Source organism: Pongo abelii, chromosome 9 (genome assembly GCF_028885655.2).
Source record: "Pongo abelii isolate AG06213 chromosome 9, NHGRI_mPonAbe1-v2.0_pri, whole genome shotgun sequence".
Taxonomy (NCBI): domain Eukaryota; kingdom Metazoa; phylum Chordata; class Mammalia; order Primates; family Hominidae; genus Pongo; species Pongo abelii.
Genome location: NC_071994.2, coordinates 68,642,079 through 68,664,395, shown reverse-complemented (window position 1 = coordinate 68,664,395; position 22,317 = coordinate 68,642,079). Strand labels below are relative to the sequence as shown.

The following is a 22,317-nucleotide window of genomic DNA, read 5'->3' as shown; positions in this document are numbered from 1 at the left end:
GAGGCTGAGACAGGAGAATCACTTGAATCTGGGAGGCAGAGGTTGCGGTGAGCCGAGATCGTGCCATTGCACTCCAGCCTGGGCAACAAGAGTGAAACTCCATCTCAAAAAAAAAAAAAAAAAATTACTTTGAATAGGAGTACTTCTAAAACACTTTACACACTATTCTGTCTTATTAAACAGATAGGAGCAAGGACCTGTTTTCTCATGGGCCAGGAGACCTAGACAAAAATCTTAGGTTTGGATGGTGAATGAAATCAGGATAGAACTAACGAGACAGGCTTCTTAGAGTGTGCTAAGTTCAGGAGCCAGACTTGGGGAGTGTTTAGCCTGACTCTTGAGTAGAAAGAGTGTACAATTCTGCAGACGCTGACCAGGACGCAGGCTGTGCCCTAAGAAAGTTTCCCCAGACCCCAGGAACATTCTGAGCAAATGCTGCTGTCAGGGCTAGGCTATGAGGAAAAGATTGTCCCTGATGTTGAGGACCCACAATCTGATCCACAGCAGTAGCTTTGGAGACTATGGAGGCAGGATGCCTAGTATTTACTCACAGTTACCAGGGTTTAATGAGTTTAAGTAAGTCATTGTCCAGCTCTGGGTTTTAATTTCCTCCTACACAGGTTAATGTAAATCTCACTGAGTTTTTATAAGACTCAAATTAAGAGATCGGGCATCAAAATGCTTCGATAATGGTATAAATACTATCTGCCTGAGTCATTATCCTTTACTCCTCTGTATCACTCTTAATAATCTGCATCACAGGAATGCCTACCGCTTCTGTATCATTTACTGGAAATACATCTCAGGCTCTTAAGCCATGAGCAGCATGCTGGTGGCCTCGAAGTCCTCTCTTGAAGATCTGGGGCTATGTTACGAGCAGCAGAAGAAAGGTCCCTCTTGCAGGTGAACTGGGACTCGGATAGGGCTTTCTGTGATGCCTACAGCTTTGACTCCATGAGAGCTTTTCATTTTTTTTGAGACAATCTCGCTCTGCTGCCCAAGTTAGAGTGCAGTGGTGCAATCTTGGCTCACTACAACTTCCGCCTCCCAGGCTCAAGCAATTCTCATGCCTTAACCTCCTGAGTAGCTGGGACCACAGGCATGCACCACCATGCCTGGCTAATTTTCTTGTGTTTTTTTGTAGAGACTTGGTTTCACCATGTTGCCCAGGCTGGTCTTGAGCTGTTGAGCTCAAACAATCCGCCTGTCTTAGCCTCCCAAAGTGCTGGGATTATAGGCGCGAGCCACCGCACCCGGCCAACTCCTTTGAGGAAAGGATTGTGTGTATTTTCTGGCAGTTGACTGGTTCAGAAGCATGAAATGAATGCATCAAAATGTCTCCCAGTTTCACTTGAGATGTAAGGGTTGCTGTGGTAGGGTTGTAGCCATGGTCTTTCTTTCAGAGTGGCTGAACCAAGATTAGGAAGCTTAGGCAACAGCTGGTGCCAGACAAATACCAAAATTCATTCAAAAGGGGTTGCAGAGCTCAAGCCACTAGAAAATCCATTCTAGAACTTTCACATCTCATTTTCAGCCGCAACCTGTTTCTACCATCGGCTCACGTAGCACCAACTCCAAGGTACTTGTACACAGATGTTCTGCTTCACCAAAAGTCCTCTTTTGGTGATATACAGTCAGTGTGGAACTCACAGAAAGGTACGTGGTGCCACAGGTTCTTCTGGTCCATGACCTTCAGATAGATTCTTTTGACTTTCCTGGCACTCACAGGCCAGCACAGGCCGGGAGTGGGATGGAGGACAAAACACCTTTACCAGATAAAACAACCAATACCAAACTAGGCTGGGTCCTAAGATCTCTCCCCAGCAAGGCCTTGGGCTACTTCAAGGATTGTAAAGACAGGAAAATCCAGCAGGTGAGAGGCCAAATGGAGTCCTATTTCTCCCACTGCAGTGCAGAAAGAGAAGCAATTTAACCTAGTCATTGAACACAGAGCTGTCAAGGACCTGTGGTCTGGTCCTAACATTGCCCAATGGGTTGGCTGTATAACTCTTAGGTGGGTCACTTAACCTCTCTGTGTCTCAGTTTCCACATCTTTCAAAGGGGAATAAGAAAGTGGCTTCCTCATAGTGTTGCTGGATAAAGAGATAAAATGAAATAATCCATGTAAAAACCTATGAAAAAATTAGAACGATACCATACGAAGTATTATCACTCAATGGTAAAAGGCTCAGAATGTTGTTTGCTATCCTTGAGCTTCACACCCTCCACCCTGCCCAACCCCAGCTCCAAGGCAACAAATTTCCTCAAAAAGAAAGCCCTTTTCCTTATTGCAGTAGTTTTGTGGACAACCAGTGGCTCTCACTGTCAGGGTTGATCTCTCTCTGCCAACCCAAAGCTTCCTCTAAGCCAGGATGACAAACTTGAGGGTCCTTTTTCTGGGACTTCAAGCTATGAAAAGCCTATGAAACACATGAGGAATGCCAGGCCATCTGCCCCTCCAAACCTCTACATGAGTCCCTCTTAATAAGGGGCAGGAGAAGCTCAAAATGAGAAGATAGAGTTCCTAGGACCTTTGCTAACCCCATTGCCAACTTGCAGCCACAAAAGAGGGCAGCACCCCTTGCTGCTCAGGGAACCCTGTGGGCCACTCACACAGGCAGCACTGACTCCATGCATGTATGTCGCTCAGCTCCTTTCCTCTGCTCTGTGTATAGGAACAGAACTGAACCTCATCAAATGAGAAGCCGCATTTTCTGCACGGCTTCCACTACAACTGAGCACTGGCAATGAAACCACCTTTGCAAAAATTATATCAATGAGCAAATTATGACAGTGAAAAAGATCTGATCTAACTTACCCACCCCCACCCCTTGCCTTTCCCTTAATCATTCCTCGGCCTATTGTAGATTGGCCTTTTGAGATATCTTTTCAACTTTTCTGCATGTCTGACATCCATGGCTTCACCCAGATCCATCAATCCCACTCCTGTGGCCCCACCCAGAAGCAACTCAGCTCAAATGGACAGCTTTAACCCATGATTTCATCTCCATCCCAAACAATAAGCAGCAAGCACCCATTTCTAGCCACCCCCACCCCTTCCCCAAACTGCCTTTGAAAAATCCCAGCCTCACATCAACTAAACTCTTTCTCTATTGCAATGCCATGGTCTTCATTTGTGCAGCAGGCAAGAAGAACCCATCGGGTGGTTACAGCAATTCTCATGCTTGCTTCTGAACTACTGACATCTAGAGCTAGCTGCCTTCAGGTCATCTTCTAATGTGTATTCCACAAACGAATAGCAATAATTCAAAACTTAACTTCTTCCCCTAAATATGCTCTTTTTCTCGTGCCCCCATTCCAGTGGATCAAGACAGATCCACTGGGATGGGAGCATGGGAAAACACCTGGGTGTTAAGCCAAAGGGCTTTCTCTGCCTTACCTATCATCAATCAGACACTGAGGCCAAAACTCCTGTGATCTGATATCTCTTGAAATCTTTGCTTCCTCTCCATTCCTATTGCTATTGATTTCATTCAGCCTCCTGTTTCTCCTCTGTACTATTCTGGTCTCCCTTACCACAGCTAAAGTGATCTTTCAAACTTAATTCAAACCATATCCCTCCTTTCTGGAAGTCCTTCACTTACTCCTCACATCCCCCAAGACTGAATCCCAATTCCAAAGCATAATTTACAAGGCCTTACAGCCCCTCTGGTTTCAATCCATCCCATTCCCCAGTGCATCTCGTGATCCTATCAAGCCAAATTACAAATTATCTGAAGCCCCAACTGCCCCAGGCTTTCTCTCACTTCTGAAGCTTCCTAGTTGCCATTCCTTTTGACTATTTGTTCTACCCCTCTACCCTTCACTAGCCCAACTTCTCCTTTTCAAAATTTCAGCTTAAAATAATGTCCTCTAAGAAGTCTTCTGTCAACAGCCCCCTCTCCCAGAGCTAGGTGCTCCAATGGGGTATACCCCAATGACTATTATAGCACTTTACCACAATTTATTATTGTTGCTTAACTGTCTCTTCCACCAGACTGTACTCTCCAGCACGGTACTGACTATCTTATTCAGCAATGTATGCCTGGCACGTAGTAGAATATGGGGCACATACTCAGATATATATATATACACGTATATATATATAAAATCATTTAATGCATATATATATATGCATTACATATATGCATTAAATGATTAAATAAATGGATGAATGGTTAGGTGGCTGGCCCAAATACAAGAAGTTAAACATCTAAGAGCCACAGAGGGCCAATATACAGTACCTCAAGGGCCTCTATGCCAAGCCATTTTCAACAGGGTAGGACAGGCACAGACAAAAAGCCTCAAGAGTCACCAGCAATTTCCAAGTTGACATTTCATTTTTGCCATCCCTTCTTTTTTCTAAACTCTCCTCAAGTATCACTGAGACTGACTGTTCTAAGACATGCACTGCAATGGTACAGCTAGGGAAACTTGGTGAGGGGTAGGTGCACTGAGCAACCAGCATAGCTGGGCTGCAGGGCCAGAGGGATGCTACAGGGCCAAGGGTACAGGCTGGGAGAGTTCAGAACACCTGACAGAGCTTCAAGTCCAGGGCTGGGTGGAGGCACTGGAGAGCTGAGGGCACCAGGCCAGAGAAGGCAATAGCGTAAGTGAAACAGGGCCAAGGGACACTAGGAGGAATGGGTGGAGGACACGGCACAGCACTGAGGCTCCAGCTAGATGTATGACAGGGGTTGGGGGTGAAGGGGCAGAGGTGAGAATAGATAGTTGAGGATTTGTGGGGTTCTGGGTTATGTCCACGGTAAGTGAACACTTTCAGTAAGCTAGTAGGTGGGTGGACAGAAAGGCCTCCAAGAGCTCATCTTCAAGAGATCTCTGTGTCTCAGCTGCTCATCTACCTCTGCAGAACACCCCACAGACCACTCACCCAACAAATTCCATTGATTCAAATCCTAAGGTATCCAACTCTGGGTTGTGGAGGCCACAAAAAATATTTTCTCCATCTTCATTGTAGAGAGAAAAGGTCAAGCTTTGGATTCTAACTGATCTCATTTTAAATAAACCTCAGCTCTCTCTTCTACTAGCTGTAAGGCCCTGGACTTCAGTTTCCTTAGCTATACAATGGGGATGCTCACTTCCACAACTGTTGGAGGTGAGGTGAGATAATGCTGGTGAAGCAGCACACACGGTTCCAAGCACACAGTACATGTTCAATAAATTGGCTGTCTTTCCCTTCCTCCTTCCACTCTGCATGAAGTCCAGGAGGTCCCATTTTAAGTGCGCATGGGGGAGTGGAAATGGGGAGGAGGAAGATCTATGTTGCTGACTCACTAGGGCAGAAGGCATGAATCGGGGCTGTGTAGCGTCCAGGGATGGAACAGGGACACTCCTCCCCCCACCCTATCCTCCTCCTCCAAGTGCCTGGGGTCTTGGCTTGCAGTGGGTCCCATGTGGTCAGGGAAAACAGGCTCCTTTAGTACCTTTCTCACCAGATTTGGAGAGGAGTGCTGGATGGTGCTGTCCACTGGGGGGACACTGAGAGCGGTTTCTTCCCCAGACGCCTGGGGCAAGGCAGCAGCAGTATTCTTGTCAAGAGCGAGAGCCGGCTTTGAGCCCTCAGATGCTGGGGCCTCATCTGTAGCCTGGAGAAGAAAATAAGAACTTGGGTGGGTTTTACTGCAGAGAGTGTAGCAGCAGCAGCAGTGGCAGCAAAGGCTAGTGCTCACCCTGCCCCGTGCATCATCACCACCTACACATTGTGGACTGCTTAAACATTTTCCAAAAAGAAAAATACTCTTATCCCAACTCTTTGGAAGAGTTGAGATAAGACATGCTAATGGGAATGTCTTAAGATGGAACCCAAACCAAGAATTCTGAGCTAATTTTGTGATATTCACTTTAGCAATCATAACCTAGTTTTGACTTACATTTTAGCTTGTGGCCCTCTATGAACCCTAGACCCTTCTCTGCCATCACACGGATTATTCTATATCTTCTCAAAAGAACTGGGCCTCAGGGGAAGACATTGAAGCATGATCTGAAGTTGTCAGTACTGAAGCATAAATGTGAGGCCTTATATTCTATAATAAAGTAAAAATCTGTAAAGCTGCTTTGAAGATATAACTGTGATTACAGATTTAAAGGGGACATCACTATAGAAAAAGTGAGAGAAGGGTAGAGAGAAGAGGATAGAACAGGAGGTTCTGGGGGAAAAAAAAAGAAAATCAAGAGCTAAGAATGAAGATGTGAAATGCAGCAAAGATCCCAGGGGTACAAACTGCACCTCTTCAAGTGTCTTTTAGCTAAGAAGAAAGAGGAGCAGCATCCAATATCCTCCTATGGAAAGAAGACTTCTGTGGCATTACAGAAATGTCAGCAGACCTGAATCCAGGTCTTAGCTCTATCTCTCAATGTTGTATGATATGGAGACAAACTGCTAGCCTTCTCTAGCTCCCACTTATATACCTACAAAACAGAGATGGTAATGCCTACCAAACAACATTGTCGGTAGGATAAATGATATGGTGCATACAAAACATACCCAGCTTAGTAGAAATAAAAAAGTTTAAGTCTATATCTGTGCAGTATTATAAAAGTGCTGCCTGCCAACATCTAACATGGACCATTACTCTGCTCCTTAAGCTCTGCCCTTCCCCCTGTCTGGGATTCATAAGGTCCGGCAAGGGAGCTAGGGAGATGACAAGGTAAGAGACAGCCTCTCTTCTGCTCTGGCACTGGCAGGAGTTCAGCACAGCTCAGAAGGTACCATCGGTGGGCAGGGTCCCTACTGTCATCCAGGAAGACAGGGCTAAGCCAAGCTACTCCGGAGTGTACTAAGCCTAGATCTAATTTGGGACTGGGTACTATGCTCTCTGGAGCTTTTCTGAGGTGGGAGGTTGAGCCCAGGGTAGTTTTGAAATGTGAGGGCTGAGCTCAAGGCAGCCCTAAGGTGCAGAAACTGTATTCCTGTGCTGCCTTGTTTTTGGGGAGGCTGTGTTCCCTCAGTGATCCTAGGACGGGCAGAATATGCATGCCAAGCCACCCTGATGCTTACCTGCAGGGTCTCCTCCTGGCTCTGGGACTGGACAGGTGCTGGCTGCCTCACGATGTAGTTGATCTGCCCCACAATGGTTTGCTGAAGATGCTGAGGAGATTTGGTCTGACTCAGTTGCAGGCTGGGCTGTTGAGCCTGGAGAAGAAGCTCCAAGTCCTTCTGCATTTCCTCCAGCTCAAACTTGTGATGCATTATGTCCATGTTCTGAGAACAGGCAGGGCCAGGAGGGCTCTCGTGCTGACTAGAAGCCAGATGCTGGGATGGAGGTAGAGGTGGGTGTGGCTGCTGTGGGGGAGGGGGGAGGGGAGGTGGGGGACGGGGGAGGGGTGGTGGTGGAGGTGGTAGCTGCTGCTGTGGCTGCTGCTGAAAGTGACTGAGCTTCAGCTTCTGGTGGTGGCCAAACTGGACTTGGATAGAGGGTGTCTGTAAGGTGGGCTGGGCATGGGCTCCTTGCTGAACATCCTGTGGGGGGACAATGCACACGGGCTGGGAAGTCAGCTGCTGCCCCAGCCGCTGGGATGTGCTCTCCTGCTCCACAGGGGGCTGGGTTTCCAGCCAGGGCTGCAGCAGCTTTGGTGGATGAGGGCTGCAGGCCAGCTCTTTCTCCCTGGGCAGCAGGGCAGAGCACTGCAGAGACCCCAGCTGCTGGGGCACCATCTCAGAGGGCTGCCTAAAGCTGTGGGCTGGGTGTATGCTGGGTGGGGGGACCTGGCCTTTGAGGGAAGGCGAGACTGGGGAGCAGTGGGAGCAGCACACAGATGAGGAGCACACTGCTGGAGACTGGAACTTGTGTGAGGGGTGGCTAAGAGCCTCTTGCTGAGCCACTGGAGACTGGTGGCTTTGATAAAAGGGTGATGACCCCTGTAAGCCTCCATAAGCAGGAGCATCTGCCCTGGACATTTGTCCACCTTCAGTAGTTATGCAGCCTGAAAATGCAGAATAGAGAGTTTTTCAAAAGTTTTTCAAGTTGCTCCCACCTTGCTACTTCCTGCTCCTGGGACAAAAGAACCTCATTCAACAATCCTGTACCAGGAACAGAGATTAAGAAACTCAACCCTTGATCTCCTAGACTCAGTCTAGAATGCTGCCAGTAATAGCACCTGTATGGACCTGCTTTGAGGGCCTAGGATATTTGAGAAATTAGTTCAGCTTTTACCAGATGCTCAGCCCTGACTCTGTTTCTGTCCCACTAGGGAAACCACAAGCTCTCTCAAATAGCACCCACTCTTTTTTTTTTCCAACAGAACAGCCCAATCAGACTCTTGACAAAAAGAATCAACTTTGGGGTCGGGAGGGAGTATGCTAGAAAGTAGCAAAGGGTAGAGAGTCATGCCTGGGACCAATGAACAAGTTCCCAGATACAGGTGTGGGGAACTGTGTGTTGAGCAAGTAGGACGGAAGAGAGTGGGGAAGCTCTAATACCAGGTGATATGGTTTGGAGCTGTGTCCCCACCCAAATCTCATGTTGAATTGTAATCCCCAGTGTTGGAGGTGGTGCCTGGTAGGAGGTGACTGGATCATGGGGGCAGATCACTCATGAATGGTTTAGCACCATCCCTTTGGTGCTGTTCTTGTGATAGAGGTCTCGTGAGACCTGATTTTTTAAAAGTGTGTAACACCTCCCCCTTGCTCTGTTTCTTGCTGTTCTGTCCATGTGATGTGCGTCTTCACCTTCTGTCATGACTGTAAGTTTCCTGAGGCCTCCCCAGAAGCCGAGCAGATTCCAGGATCATGCTTCCTGTACATCCTGCAGAATCATGAGCCAATTAAACCTCTTTTCTTTATGAATTACCCAGTCTCAGGTATTTCTTCACAATAATGCGAGAATGGACTAATACACCAGGTCAGTGCCAGGCACCGGCATTGCCCCCTGAGGTCTCTAGGTCCCTTGTGCACAAGTAGATCTATGGCTAACTCAGTCTAATGACTCCTTCATCTCATTATTTTGGTGAGGCTTACTTAGAGGAAGTCTGAGCTCCTTAAGGAAAATGTGTTTTATTCACCATTGGTTCTTCGGTGCTCAGCATGGGGCCTAAACAAGAGTAGGTGGCTATCAAAGGTCTGCTGAGTTAAATCAAAGGAAAGAGGGAAGAAAAGAAATAAACCTACATATCATTTGTCACTTTGCCAAGTTCAACAAATTAAGATTAACAGCCTCAAATAAAGGCAGCAGCTGGCCATCAGTTTAACAAACTCGTTAGGCTGTCAACACAGGCACAACTTCAAGCTGTTTACATTCTGCCTAAAGACTGAATGCCAGCAAATGATTGCAGCAGGGAAGAAAAATGCACAAGGCCATGAATTATCTGCTTACATCTCAACTCAAAAGGATATGTCTGTGTAACACAAACATGCACACGCAGGCTCACTGTCGCTGAGGTACCCCTGCTTGTGCCCACACGTGTATACCTTTGTGTGACCACAGAGACACACATTCATCTGTACTGCCATACAGCATTCCAGAGAGCAGGGTGACTGTCTTGTCTCCTCCTCAGCAATAAAATCAGTGTAAAAGGACATTTACACAGAATGGTAAACTCAGATTTCAACTTGTCCTGATACAAAGTCCTATATTGCCATTGTTATTTAAATTCCTCATCCTCTCCTCTTCCCCCTCAAAAAAAAAAAAAAAAAAGGTTTGCTGAATGATTCCATGACCACTGGCAGTCCCAGGGAGTGCTTTCTCTTGGGCATATGCTGACCTACCCAGTAAGGTAAGCAATTAAGTCAAAGCCCACAGGGTGGGTAGGCCTGGGTGGCTGGGTCCAAGCTCACCAAGAGAAGCTAGCTGCTTGGTCCAGAAGTTAGGCTCCCAGGTGAATCTGATACTCCAAGGGGAGCCAGGATCTGTGTTACAACTTGTCTCCAGCAATCGCTGCATCTGAAACACAATCTGACAACAGCACCAAAGGTCATTTATTTGGGCATCTTGCACCTAAATGACAACTCCCCTTCCCTTTGGACAAGCCGAAAGGCTCAAAGTCATGGCCCTTTAACCTCTGGTCATCCTCCATATTCTCATTCTCTTGCACCTTAGCATCTGCCCATCCTCCCAGCTGATCCCTTTCCTCTTATCAAGGCTTCTGGAACCTACATTCTTTTTTTTTTTTTTTTTAATTGAGACGGAGTCTCACTCTGTTGCCCAGGCTGGAGTGCAGTGGCACGATCTTAGCTCACTGCAAGCTTCGCCTCCCAGGTTCACGCCATTCTCCTGCCTCAGCCTCCTGAGTAGCTGGGACTACAAGTGCCTGCCACCACGCCCAGCTAATTTTTTGTATTTTGTTTAGTAGAGACGGGGTTTCACCATGTTAGCCAGGATGGTCTTGATCTCCTGATCTCGTGATCTGCCCACCTCGGCCTCCCAAAGTGCTGGAATTACAGGCGTGAGCCACCGCACCTGGCCTGGAACCCCTACATTCTTATCTTTTCAGGCCTTAAGTGATTTGTCATTCTCCCTCATGACATCATTGACTGGCAGCTCCATTCATTCTACCATCACCTCAATTTAGTGGGGGCAGGCATTGTCTGAGCTCTCCATTGCTGTACTTCCACTTGCAGGTAAAACACCCTTCTGTCCTACTCGATAGCCCTCTTCCTCTCCCAACACTTTCATCTATTTCTCATCACTAACTCTCCTATTTATCCAGGGCTTTGGCAAGTGTCCAACTTACCCTGCCATCCTCTAGTTAACTAATGTCCCAACTAACATCTTAGCCTCTTATTTCATTGATCTCTTGCACGGCAACCACCTTGTTTTCAGTTTAGTCACCATACCTAGACCCTATTAATCATTTACAACCATTCTACCTATGAGACCTTTAAACTCCAACAACCCACCCTGGTCATAACAAGTTCATGCTCTTTCAGAGTATGTTCTTCAACCTCTCCAAGCCCTGCTCCTTCAGTCCACAGGACTTCCCAGCTTCCTCTCATTTACAGTAATGATATCACTAGTGTCCTAATTCCCTCCCTATCGCCAACTCCTACTCTTAGGTAATCCAGCCATACCAAAGCCATTTTATCTGGGGCCACTTCAGTGATTATTAATTTCAGCAGCACCCCTCAGCCCTTTCTCTTGTCACTTCTTTTCTTGTCATCTTTCTCTTCCACTGCACTGAATGACTATTTAAAATCTTTACTTTGGTGCTACTTACCAATGTTTTAACCCTCTTATTATCACCTCCTATTTCACAGAGAAAAAAAGACACCATAAAGGATAAATTACCCCAACTTGTATCCCTTCTACCCTCAAACTTAACTACAGCATTTTCCCCTTCCTATCCTCCCATCTCAGACGAAGAGACTGTCCTTGTGTTTAAGGTCAACCAGTTCACTCTATATCCTTCCTCCTGCTTTCTCAGTGTACTTATCCCACCACACACCCCTCCTCTCTATCTTCAACCTCTTCTCCCATATACATGTGTGCAAATGTTTTCCAAGCTTAAAAAAAAGTTTCCCTCAACTCTGCCATCTTCTCAGGCTATGTTTTTATTTTTCTTCTTTTCACTTCTGTCTCTACTTCGTCACCACCCATCCTCAGTCTCCTCATTCTAGCTTTTGACCCTTCTACTTCACTGGAGCTTCTTTCAGAAGATAGCCTGATTCCCAGATCTTGAGGCTGCTCTTCACTATTCATCTTCTTTCACCCATGCAGCATTGCCAAATGGACCACTTAAAATTGGAAATTGTTCATTTCTGTGTACCACACTCTGTTTTGCTTCTAACCTCTGACCATTGCTTCTCACTCTTCTCCACTCATCATCTTCCTCTGTCTATGCTGAAAATGACAGTATTCCCTGTGTTCCTGACTTTCTCTCTTCTTGCTCCACACACTCTTCCAAGGTGATACCACTGATTTCCTGGTGACTCCTACATCTCCTTCTCCAAAACCAACTTTTCTTCTGACTTCCACACCCATATATTAAAACAGCTTTTTAATGGTAGGTAGCTTGGAGTTGGTTTTGGATGCACTGTAGGCACCTTAGATTCAAAGTATTCAAATATAAACTCCATCAACTTCTCTCAAAATTCTTGCTCCCTCTCCTGGGTGCTGCCGTCCTCTCAAGCCTAATACTTCAACCTTATCTCCAACTCCTTTTCTCTCAGACCCCCATGTAAACCCCAGTAACTTTCTATGAGATTCCCAGCACACTGCTCATGTCCAGGGTAATGTCTGAATCAATTACCTATGACAAAGAACTACAGACTTTCCCAACTGAGCTACCTTTGGGAGGGCAGGACCATTTCAGCACCTGTGTCCTCTGTGCACTATGGGATTTGGTAAAAGATGGTGTTTACTTACTAACCCAAAAGCAGTGATTGAATTTGAAGGATGGATGGAGCTGCTATGTTATTCCTCCTTCCATCCTAAAAAGAAAAGGCACTTCCAAGGACTGCCTCATTGCCCCTATGACAAAGGGGATGCTCTGATAAGCTTCAAGGACAGGCTGAGGAGTTGGGAGATTCCTCTTACCAGCTCTTTGCTGAAAAGAAAAGGGACACTGGTTTTGCTGCAGACAGCCCAGTTGATGAAATTCTGCACATGCTCAAACTGACGGTTGAGAACCATGATGCTCTGTAACTGCTGTTCCAGCTTCCGCTTTCTCTCATTAGTAATCCCCTGGGTACAGAGAGAAGACAGAGTCCTTGATCCTGTTATTGGACTGTAATCCACCTGCTTGGGAAGTCTGGTGGCTTGTGTGTGTCACTGATGGAATCAGATGAGACTACACCCCTGAGAGGACAGCAGGGCAGAGTGTTGCCATGGGATGCTGGCTAATGGAAAAGGGGAGGGGGAGATGGTGGGAGATTTTATAGTGCAAATGTGGAATGGGTAATAAATGAAAGAGGAAATGAATAAATGTCTACATCTCTTGGGCATAAACTGGTCAAGAAGGTGGTTTGTTTCATGACTTTCTCTTCCAAGACTATAACCCTGAGCAGTTAAGGATGGAAGCTGCCTAAAAGACATAGCATCAAAAATCAGTTTGAACTGATTTTCTAGCCCTTAATGAGCCACCCTCCCAAAATTAGGCTGACATTTTAAGATACAGGGAGCAGCACAGAGCTATGGAAGCTACATATCTGAATTATAGCCTAGGCTTCCCTAGGTCCTGGGACTAGCTTGATATGTGGATGGTTTCTGAACCCAACCATCTGATCCATCTGTCTATACATACCTCTAATTCCTCTACTAGCCCGTTGGCCTGTTTGTTTAGTTCATTCATCAGAACCATCTTGGCCATTTTGATCTGGTTTTCCACCTTCCTATGCTGATGCTTCACTTCAAAAATCCTGTAAACACAATGGGACAAACCATGGTAAGCTTTCCTCATGGACTATATGAAGACCAAGAGACAGCAAACATAAGAACCAACTTGGAGGCTGCCTACTGAAATCAAGGCCTAGCAGACACCAAATACAAAAAAAAGAGCCTTCCTCCACCACCCCACCTTTTGTACAACCGAGCCCCACTTGATCAAAGTTCAGCTTGGTTTTCTCTAGGTAAATCTCAAGTCTACACCAAGGTCAACCAGTAGCCCACCAGCTGACACAGCACTAGAGGTAGGACCACAAGAGAAAGTATGGGAATGATTTACTGTAATTTGTTGTCTTTAAAAGGAGGATGCTCCAATAAATGTCGCCATGAGGTAAAAAGAGGCAGAAAGCATACTAGTGGTTTCTGAGGGCCGGGGGGTGTTGGGGGAATGGAGAGTGACTAATAATGTTTATATTATTGGCATAATAACATATTATATAATAAACATATTATATAATAAACAATAAACATATTATATAATTATATAATAAACAATAATAAACATATAATAATGTTTATATTAATGTGGCTTCTTTTTGGGGGGATGAAAATGTTTTAAACGTAGACAGTAATTATATACAGTTGCACAATTCTGTGAATATACTAAAGGCCACTGAATTACACATTTAAAAAGAATAATTGTATGATATGTAGATCATATCTCAGTAAAGCTATTTTTAAAAATTTAAAAAGCGTGGGCATTTAAGTCACCACAGACCCAGCATCTAAACCCAGCACAGTCACTGGCTAGTTGTGTGATCTCAGATGAGTTACCTAACCACTATGAACCTCAGTCTCCTCATCAGTAAAATGGAGATAATCGCTAACTGAAAGAATGGCAAGAACTGAACAAAATAATGCATATATGATACCCAACCCAGTGCCTGCCACATGAGGTGCTCTCAGCACCTACCACTTCCTCTTCCTATGTAAAATACCAATGATTTCATGTGACTTGTAGATTTATAGAGAACACACAGGGAAAGGGGTGATAAAGCACAGATTGCCCCTGGTTTGTTCCACCCTCATAATAAGCAGCACTCTCTTTCCTAGTGTCTGCTTGGTACCCTTGTTCTCAAGCACTGACTTCTGACTAGTTCATAAGGCATATGCTTTGACCCAGACTCACTCTGATCATCCTGACCTAGCTTGGTCTTAGCCACCAAGTGATGACTTAATGACCCCTCCCTGGCCCTGAGACCTCTAAGGCCAACACATATGCCTTCTAGGACATATGCCCACATCTGCTTAACCACAGCTCCTCTTCACAGGCACTACATCTGACGGCCTGGTGTTGGAACCCCAGGTGTGTGGGAACAGAGCATTTCCAGCACTGGCAAGGCACTAGCCTGTGCTACCTGTCCTCAATTTGCTTTGCAGATGTCTGTAGACTGGATTTCTTATGTGCCACCTGTGTAGTCACACTTTCCAGAAGCATCCTCTGGTTTTGCAAAACTTCTTCAACATGTCTGCACCTAGGGGATGAGGCAGAGAAAAAGCTGAGAAGGGCTGAGTCCTACTTTGAGCATGCCAACCAAGCGGGAATCTCCACAGGGAACTGTCTCAGCCAGACCCATGGAAGCTGTGATGACTTCTAGGGAGAGTCTAAGGCACCACAGGCTCTTGGCCCATTAGGCCTTTTCCAGGGAAGTCCTACAACAGGAGCAGAGAAAAACTTCAGCCCAGGGGCTGCAGGTTGGCTTGGGCAGGGAGAAGATTTTGATGCACGGGGAGTCCCAGAGCTCTCACAAGTAAGAAATCCAGAGCCCTCCCCAGCCCATTTCAGGCAGTCTGTCAGCCCCACCTGTGTTCTTTGTGTTCCACCATTAGGCAGCTATGGCAAGTGAGCATATCACATGTCTCACAGAATAGCTTGAGTACTTCCTGTGTGTGTAGAGGACAATACAAGGTGAAGTCTCCGGGACCATCATTCACTCCTGCCAGAGAAGACAGAGAAAGTGGGCTTCTCTTGCTCAGGTAGACAAACCTCTCAGTTAAGCTTTGCTGCACAGCCCTCAGCCTTCAGAGGACACTGCAGAAATACAGAGCTCGGGGGAAGTGGTATAAACAGGAGATGACTCTCCAGGGGCACAAGGAGGATTTTGGGCTGAGCTTGGCTGGATTTGCCCAGTTGTCCAGAAATAGCACACCATCAAGCCCAAGCATCCCACTACCTGCCAGAGGCTGAGGAAGGCGCTTGCTACTACTCCACATAGATCTCCTGCAAAATAATGAATCCTTCACAATTAACCTCAACCTGTTCATTAATCAGGATTCTGTTTTTAATGGAGCTAAAACCAGCTATCCAGCCTTGCCAGGCTCCAGGCTAGATCACATGGATCGTGAACTCTGGTTCCTGTGGATTTGACAGATGTAGAACCCCTCTCACAATTCAAGGGCCTTGAGAAAAGACTTTCAAGAAGATTGTCATTTAAAACAGATGGTGGCTGGGTGCAGTGGCTCACGCCTGTAATCCCAGCACTTTGGGAGGCCAAGACGGGCGGATCACCTGAGGTCAGGGGTTCAAGACCAGCCTGGCCAACATGGCAAAACCCCATCTCTACTAAAAATACAAACATTAGCTGGGCGTGGTGGCGCATGCCTGTAATGCCAGCTACTTGGGAGGCTGAAGCAGGAGAATCGCTTGAACCCAGGAGGTGGAGGTTGCAGTGAGCCAAGATCATGCCACTGGACCCCAGCCTGGGTGACAGAGTGAGACTCCATCTCAAAAAAATAATAAAAATAAAAATAAAATAAAACAGATGGTGCTGGATAGACAAACAAACAAGCCCTAATCCAGACTAAGTTAATCAAGTAAATAAATCAAAAGGGTGGCATGATTACTCTAGAGGGGAAAGGCAGGGAGCTCAGCTAGCTTCCACAATAATTCAACACTTTCCTCCCTATACCATTTCATCCACACTCACCCACCCCCACCCTCAACAGGGAGGGACGAGAGTGAGTCACCCCTTTGACTCTGAAAGAGACTTCCTTTGGGAAAGGCTCTGAAATTGTCCCTACCTTCTCCGCCAGCAAGAAAACAAGATGGGAGAGCTACTCTCCAGGGATCTTAGGGTTCAGCCCTGCTTTAGGGCATGGGAGTGGGCAGGGAGAGGTGGGATTGGTACCTGGAGATCCCTTCTGGGCCCGAGGAAAGAACGGGCCCCCGGGGACAGGGCTGTGTCGGTGTTCCTCTGTACAAGAGCTGCACAGCCAGCGATTGCAGTAGGTGCAGAGGATATGTGCTGCCCTCTTCTCCTTGCACTCAGAGCAGTTCTGGAAGCACAGAGTTCTGGAGTTACTGATGTTATCCTCATTTGGGTCTGCCTCCACAAGTGGCAAATGCTCTAAAGACAGGGGTCCTGCATGCCTATTCCTCCACCAGTTTGCAGTGTAATCTATTATGCAGAGCTGTCTGGGAGTAACATGCCAGGGCTTGTGGAAGGAAGCATCCTTTGTGACCAAAAGAACAGTGGCTATGTCAGGTATGGTGGCTCACACCTGTAACCCCAGTACTTTGGGAGGCCAAGGCAGGAGGACTGCTTGAGCCCAGGAGTTTCAGACAAGCCTGGGCAACATAGTGAGACCCCATCTCTACAAAAAATACAAAAATTAGCCGGGAGTGGTGGCACATGCCTGTAGTCCCAGCTACTAGGGAGACTGAGGTGGGAAGATCGCTTGAGCTCAGGAGGTCAAGGCTGCAGTGAGCCAAGATCGTACCACTACACTCCAGCCTGGGCAACAGAGGAAGACCCTGTCTCAAAAAAGGAGGAGGAGGAAGAAAGAAAAGGAGAAGGAAGAAGAAGAAGGAGGAGGAGGAGGAGAGGAGGAGGAGGGGAAGGAGAAGAAGGAAAAGGAGGAAGGGAAGGAGGGAGGGAGGGAGGGAGGAGGAGGAAGAGCAGCAGCAGCAGCTGTCTCAGGGGCTGTTCACACAAGTCCTGTGCTGAAGCTAAGGATACCCAGATGCGTAAGCCAAGGATCTGATCTCACGCTATCCACAGCACACAGGATGGTACGCATTAACTGAGTAATGCTGTAATAAAAAGGATGCAACATATGCTAAGGAAGCAAAGGAAGCCTTCCTGGAACTCAGTCTAGGAGTGGCTAGGAAAGGTTTTACAAAAAGGAAACATTTGAGCTGGATACTGAATGACAAGTAGGTTCACCAGGCAGATAAGGGAGGAAAATGTTGTAACAGAGGGAAAGCACTGGCAAAAGCAGAAAATTCAATGTGCTTCAGAGAGGAGAAAGCCCACATATGGGAGTACACAGCAAGATGGTCAAACGCAACCAAGAAAGGGCAAGTACAGACCAGCGTTCAGAGTTGTGCTCCCATACCTGGGCTCTGCCCGATCTGAGGGTACCTAGGCCTCTCCTAGTCCAAATGTTCATTCATTTCATAAGCAAATATCTTGCCAGGGCTATTATAAAACATCAAGAGAAGGGGAGATTTGGAAAAGTTGGCCTATCTGTGCCTGAATCACAGAGGCCACCAAACTGATGTGAATTCTGAAAGTTCTACTAATTAAACTATGAATTCCTTGAATGTAGAGTATATGGGTCGATCTCCCTAATATCCAGCACAGGGCCTGGCACATGTGAGACATTCAACACAAATCAGACACAGGAACAAGTAAGTAAATTAGTAAATTACTAATTTACTAATTTACCCTAGTGGAAAGATACCCTAGTGGAAAGAGGAACAGAAGGGCTGTCGGCCAATAAGTGATAAAAAATTTAAGAAATTCAGGAAAAAGGTGATAGTTGTTAAATACAGGCAAGATTAATAAACCCACTTAATCCAGGCTGGTACATGAATTTCAACTCAGGATGATAAAAAAATAAAACAAAAGCCCAGTACTGGTATTTTTCAGTAAGAGCTGTAAGAGACATAAAAATAATTACATAGACAGTAAGCAACTCTTAATATATCTTAACTTACGTTCACCTTCTGCTAAAGGGATTGACACAAAAAAAGTCAGTAATTTCCACTTAATAGAAAACCCCCTCATTGCTTCCCCCAACTCATGCATTTTTATTTTCTTCTAGATGGATGGATGGATGATTAGGAAAACTGATGGAGAAGTAACAAATCAGATGATGGAGTGATGGATGGATAGACAGACTTATGACAGGGGCCTCACAGATTTCTGAAAAAGATCAGCTGCTTCTTTCCTTGTCCTGACTTACCCTGGCCATCTTGGGTTGCTCAGTAGGAACACAATGCAGAAAAAAATGTTCAGTTACATCCCCGGTAAGATATACTTGTTTACACCCAGGACAGGAGATAAGCTCTGTGCAAGAAAGAAAGATAGCAGAGTCAGGGCAACATGGCTGATTATATCTAAGGCCTGGACATAAGGCTTTCTAATACACAACACCAAGATACGTAGCAATACCCATGTCTGCCAAAATGAGCTACACTTGATGCCATAGCCTGCATTTAGTATGTGGGTACCCTGAACATGACCATCCCATTGGGGCCTTCCCTACAGACCATCTGGTCTCCTCACATTCTTGTCTTTACCTGGTCCTACCTTCCTCCCCGCCCCATAAACCATGCTACTACAGGCCCAACCCTGCTTTGGTTCTGACAATCAGGTGCCTTCTTGCTGCTCCCATTCCTCATTCCACATCCCTGAGAGCACAGCTCCCATCACTAGCCAAGATCCAGAGTCAGTTTAGCCCAGGGCACAGTTCCAGGTCATTAAGGTTACCACGTAGCAGGATGACTTGGAAGATCTCGAAGCTACAGCCTCCAGAAGGCTTTAGTCAGAGAAAGGCAAGGCCTCCCTGCCTGCTCATCAAGGAGGTATTTTTCTCTTAGTACGGCATATACCAGTCAGTCTGCCTCTGAGGCTCAGAGGTCTTTTGGAGGGCTCTCTCCCTATAGTCCATGTTAGATGCATCATATATATGTATATTTTACCTATGAACAGCTTGAGCTACAATCTCTCCCCAGAGAAATACATCAGTCTCTAACATATTCTTCAGCATAGTGGGCTTCTGGACTATAAAAGCAGCAAAAGACTCCCACCCTGGAGACCACAGTGATTCTGCCTGCCCACCGCAAGAGCAGTCAACCTACTAGGAACAAGAAAACGAGCCTCTGGAGTAGGGCAAGGTACCTGTGTCCAGGGATGAGAGTGATCTGGAAAGGGGTTGGCTATGGCAGTGAATGCAGCAGTACCGCTACAATCTCCTCTGTCTCATCTCTTCAAAATACGAAAGAATGATATGATGGCAGTTGCTCCAGACTTATAGTCAGACAAATGTAAATCCAAATACCAGGCTTACCAGCCAATGACCCTGAGCAAAACACTTAATCTCACTTAATTGCTCTGTACCCCAGTTTCTTCATATGTAAAATAGGGAAAATAAGGGTTGCTGTGCAGATTAAATTAGATAAAACTTCAGAAATCACATGGTCCTCCATGAATGTCAACTTTGGAGTTCAAAAGATTCCTCATATCCTATTCACAGTAATGCAATAAACTCAATTATCAACTCTCTCTGGTGATGAAAGTTAGTTTGAGTGGTAGATTCAAAAAACGGCCACAAATTCTTCCTCTCCCTGCATCCATACCCTTGCAATCCTACCATTAAAAGGTAAGACTCTCCACGAGCTTCAGGTCAGTGATGAGTTTTTAATTTTTAAAAGAGGTAGGACCCTTCACCCTTTGAATCTAAGCTCACCTTGTGACTTTCTTTGGCCAACAGAATGCAGCAAAAGTGACAACAAGTTCTCCAAGCCAAGACCTTGGTGGCTTTATATAATTCTGCTCTTGTTCTTAGAACTCTAAGAGTGCCATGTGAAAAATCTAACCTGGCATTGAGATTGCTGGAAGATGAGAGATCATGCAGAGAGAGATCTCAGTTGTCTCAGGCATCCCACCTGAGGCCATCATAGACCAGCCAGCCCCAATTAACCCACTAGCTGAACACAGATGCAAGAGTGAACACAGTCATAATTAGCTAAGCCCAGGCCAAACCAGAAGAATTACCCAGAGAATCCCAGCCCAAACAGCCAAACTGTAGAATCATAAAATAAATAAAGTTTAGTTGTTTTAACCACCAAGTTTAGAGGTGGCTTGTTATGCAGTAAAAGCTAACTGATACATCCCAGGAAAATAGAGATCCACAAAATCATGAAAAATAATAGTTTAATACTCCCTCACCCCACTAAAAAAAAAAAAAAAAAGAAAGAAAGAAAAGAAAAGAAAAACTTTCTGAGTTTTTGCAGAGCCATGGGTGTTAATGACAGGACTGCATCTGGAATGTCCTGCATATTCTCCTGCCTGTCAAGAACAATGGCCAGAGGTGGAGAAGGATGCTCTCCACAGGTGACATCATCCAGGGGAATAAGGCTACTGTCCCTCCCTTCCACTTGGCTCACCCTGAGGCGACCTCCTCACCTACCGCAAGACAGAAATGCTGCTCTAATTGTTGAAAATGACTTACACAAGACTTCCCTGGTACCAGATGCCCAAACATCAGTCATTGTAACATGACCTCATAAGCAGAATGAAAAAAAGAACTGAATAGGTCAAACAAGGCCTCATCACACATCCTCTGCTCCCTTGGCCTTAAAGCCAAAGTCCTCAGCTTGGCATTCAACGCCCCTTGCAAATTGACCTTATCTCTCTCTAATCTCATCTTTAGCTTTGCCTGCCATACAACCTGTGTTTTTGCCATGCCCAACATCTCTGCTATCTCTTGAATACACCAAACTTTTGCATGACTCTGTGTCTGTGAAAAATGCTGTTTCCTCTTCCTGAAATACTCTTTCTTGCCCCTCTCCTTTTCAGATAAACTCCTATTCATCCTTTCATACCTGTTCAAATGTTCCACCTTTGAGCAGCAGGGTTAATTTCCCCCAGGATGAATTAATTAGTCCCTCTTCTGGGTTCCCGCAGCACCCTGAATATCCTTCCAGTACAACAAATATCACATTGCATTTTAAATACCTGTTCATATGTCTTCACACAAAAATAAACCACAGTTGGTATTAAAGGATATTACCTGGTTTTTAGTAGATTGAACAATTATAGAGTAAGTCCTCACTTAACATCACTGATAGGTTCTTGGAAACAGCAACTTTAAGTATGATGACATATAATGAAACCAGTTTTTTTCATCAACGTTATAACAAAAGGATGTTTACTTAAGGAACTGCTGTACGCTGTTTTGCTTAAAATCACAGTTTCTAAGAATCTAGTTGATGATGGTAAATGAGGACTGCATTTCTTTTTTCTTTTTTTTTGACATGGAGTCTTGCTCTGTCACCCAGGGTGGACTGCAGTGGCACAATCTCGGCTCACTGCAACCTCCGCCTCCTGGGTTCAAGCAATTACCCTGCCTCAGCCTCCTGAGTAGCTAGGATTACAGGCACCTGCCACTATGCCTGGCTATTTTTGTATTTTTAGTAGAGACAGGGTTTCACCATGTTGGGCAGGCTGATCTCAAACTCCTGACCTCCAGTGATCCACCCACCTCAGCCTCCCAAAGCACTGGGATTACAGGCGTGAGCCACCATGCCTGGCAGAGGACTGCATTTTTCAGGAGTTTGTGTGTTCCAAGTGTACTCCTTGCACTCACAGCACTGAAAGTTGTAAGAAGCCACCTGAAAGTTTTCTGGAAAAAAAGCCAGTGCAGTTTTATAAGGAAAGCAGAGGTGTGGGGCTTGTGAAAAGCTTTTAATGGAAAAATATGAGTTCTAGGCCCAGGGCTGGCAGTATCTAACTATGTAACCTTGGGTAAGTCACCCCCTTTCACTCAACCTTACTTTCTACACCATTAAAATGAGGGAATAGGAATGCAGGGGAGTACAAATTATCCAACCCATTTACTCTGCCTACAGCAGCCAGACGTTTTTTTTCTCCTGGAGGCCAGGCACGGTGGCTCATGCCTGTAATCCCAACATTTTGGAATGCCAAGGTGGGAGGATCAGCTGAGGTCAGGAGTTTGAGACCAGCTTGGC

General features: G+C 45.8%; 1 protein-coding gene across 8 annotated transcripts in view; it reads right to left on the bottom strand.

The window, feature by feature from the left end:
* Positions 1 to 22,317, bottom strand: part of TRIM66 (tripartite motif containing 66) — a 61,652-nt gene that overhangs the window by 15,229 nt on the left and 24,106 nt on the right. For 7 of the 8 annotated variants that reach the window (XM_054524714.2, XM_054524712.2, XM_063728156.1 and 4 more), the window contains 9 exons: positions 18,528 to 18,631; positions 16,466 to 16,613; positions 15,142 to 15,274; positions 14,696 to 14,812; positions 13,198 to 13,312; positions 12,492 to 12,638; positions 9,794 to 9,911; positions 7,019 to 7,944; positions 5,445 to 5,606 (listed from right to left, as the gene is read on the bottom strand). In XM_054524714.2, the coding sequence (XP_054380689.1) occupies positions 5,445 to 5,606; positions 7,019 to 7,944; positions 9,794 to 9,911; positions 12,492 to 12,638; positions 13,198 to 13,312; positions 14,696 to 14,812; positions 15,142 to 15,274; positions 16,466 to 16,613; positions 18,528 to 18,631 (1,970 nt within the window). The remainder of the gene's footprint in view (positions 1 to 5,444; positions 5,607 to 7,018; positions 7,945 to 9,793; positions 9,912 to 12,491; positions 12,639 to 13,197; positions 13,313 to 14,695; positions 14,813 to 15,141; positions 15,275 to 16,465; positions 16,614 to 18,527; positions 18,632 to 22,317) is intronic. The other variant, XM_054524710.2, reaches the window with a different exon arrangement.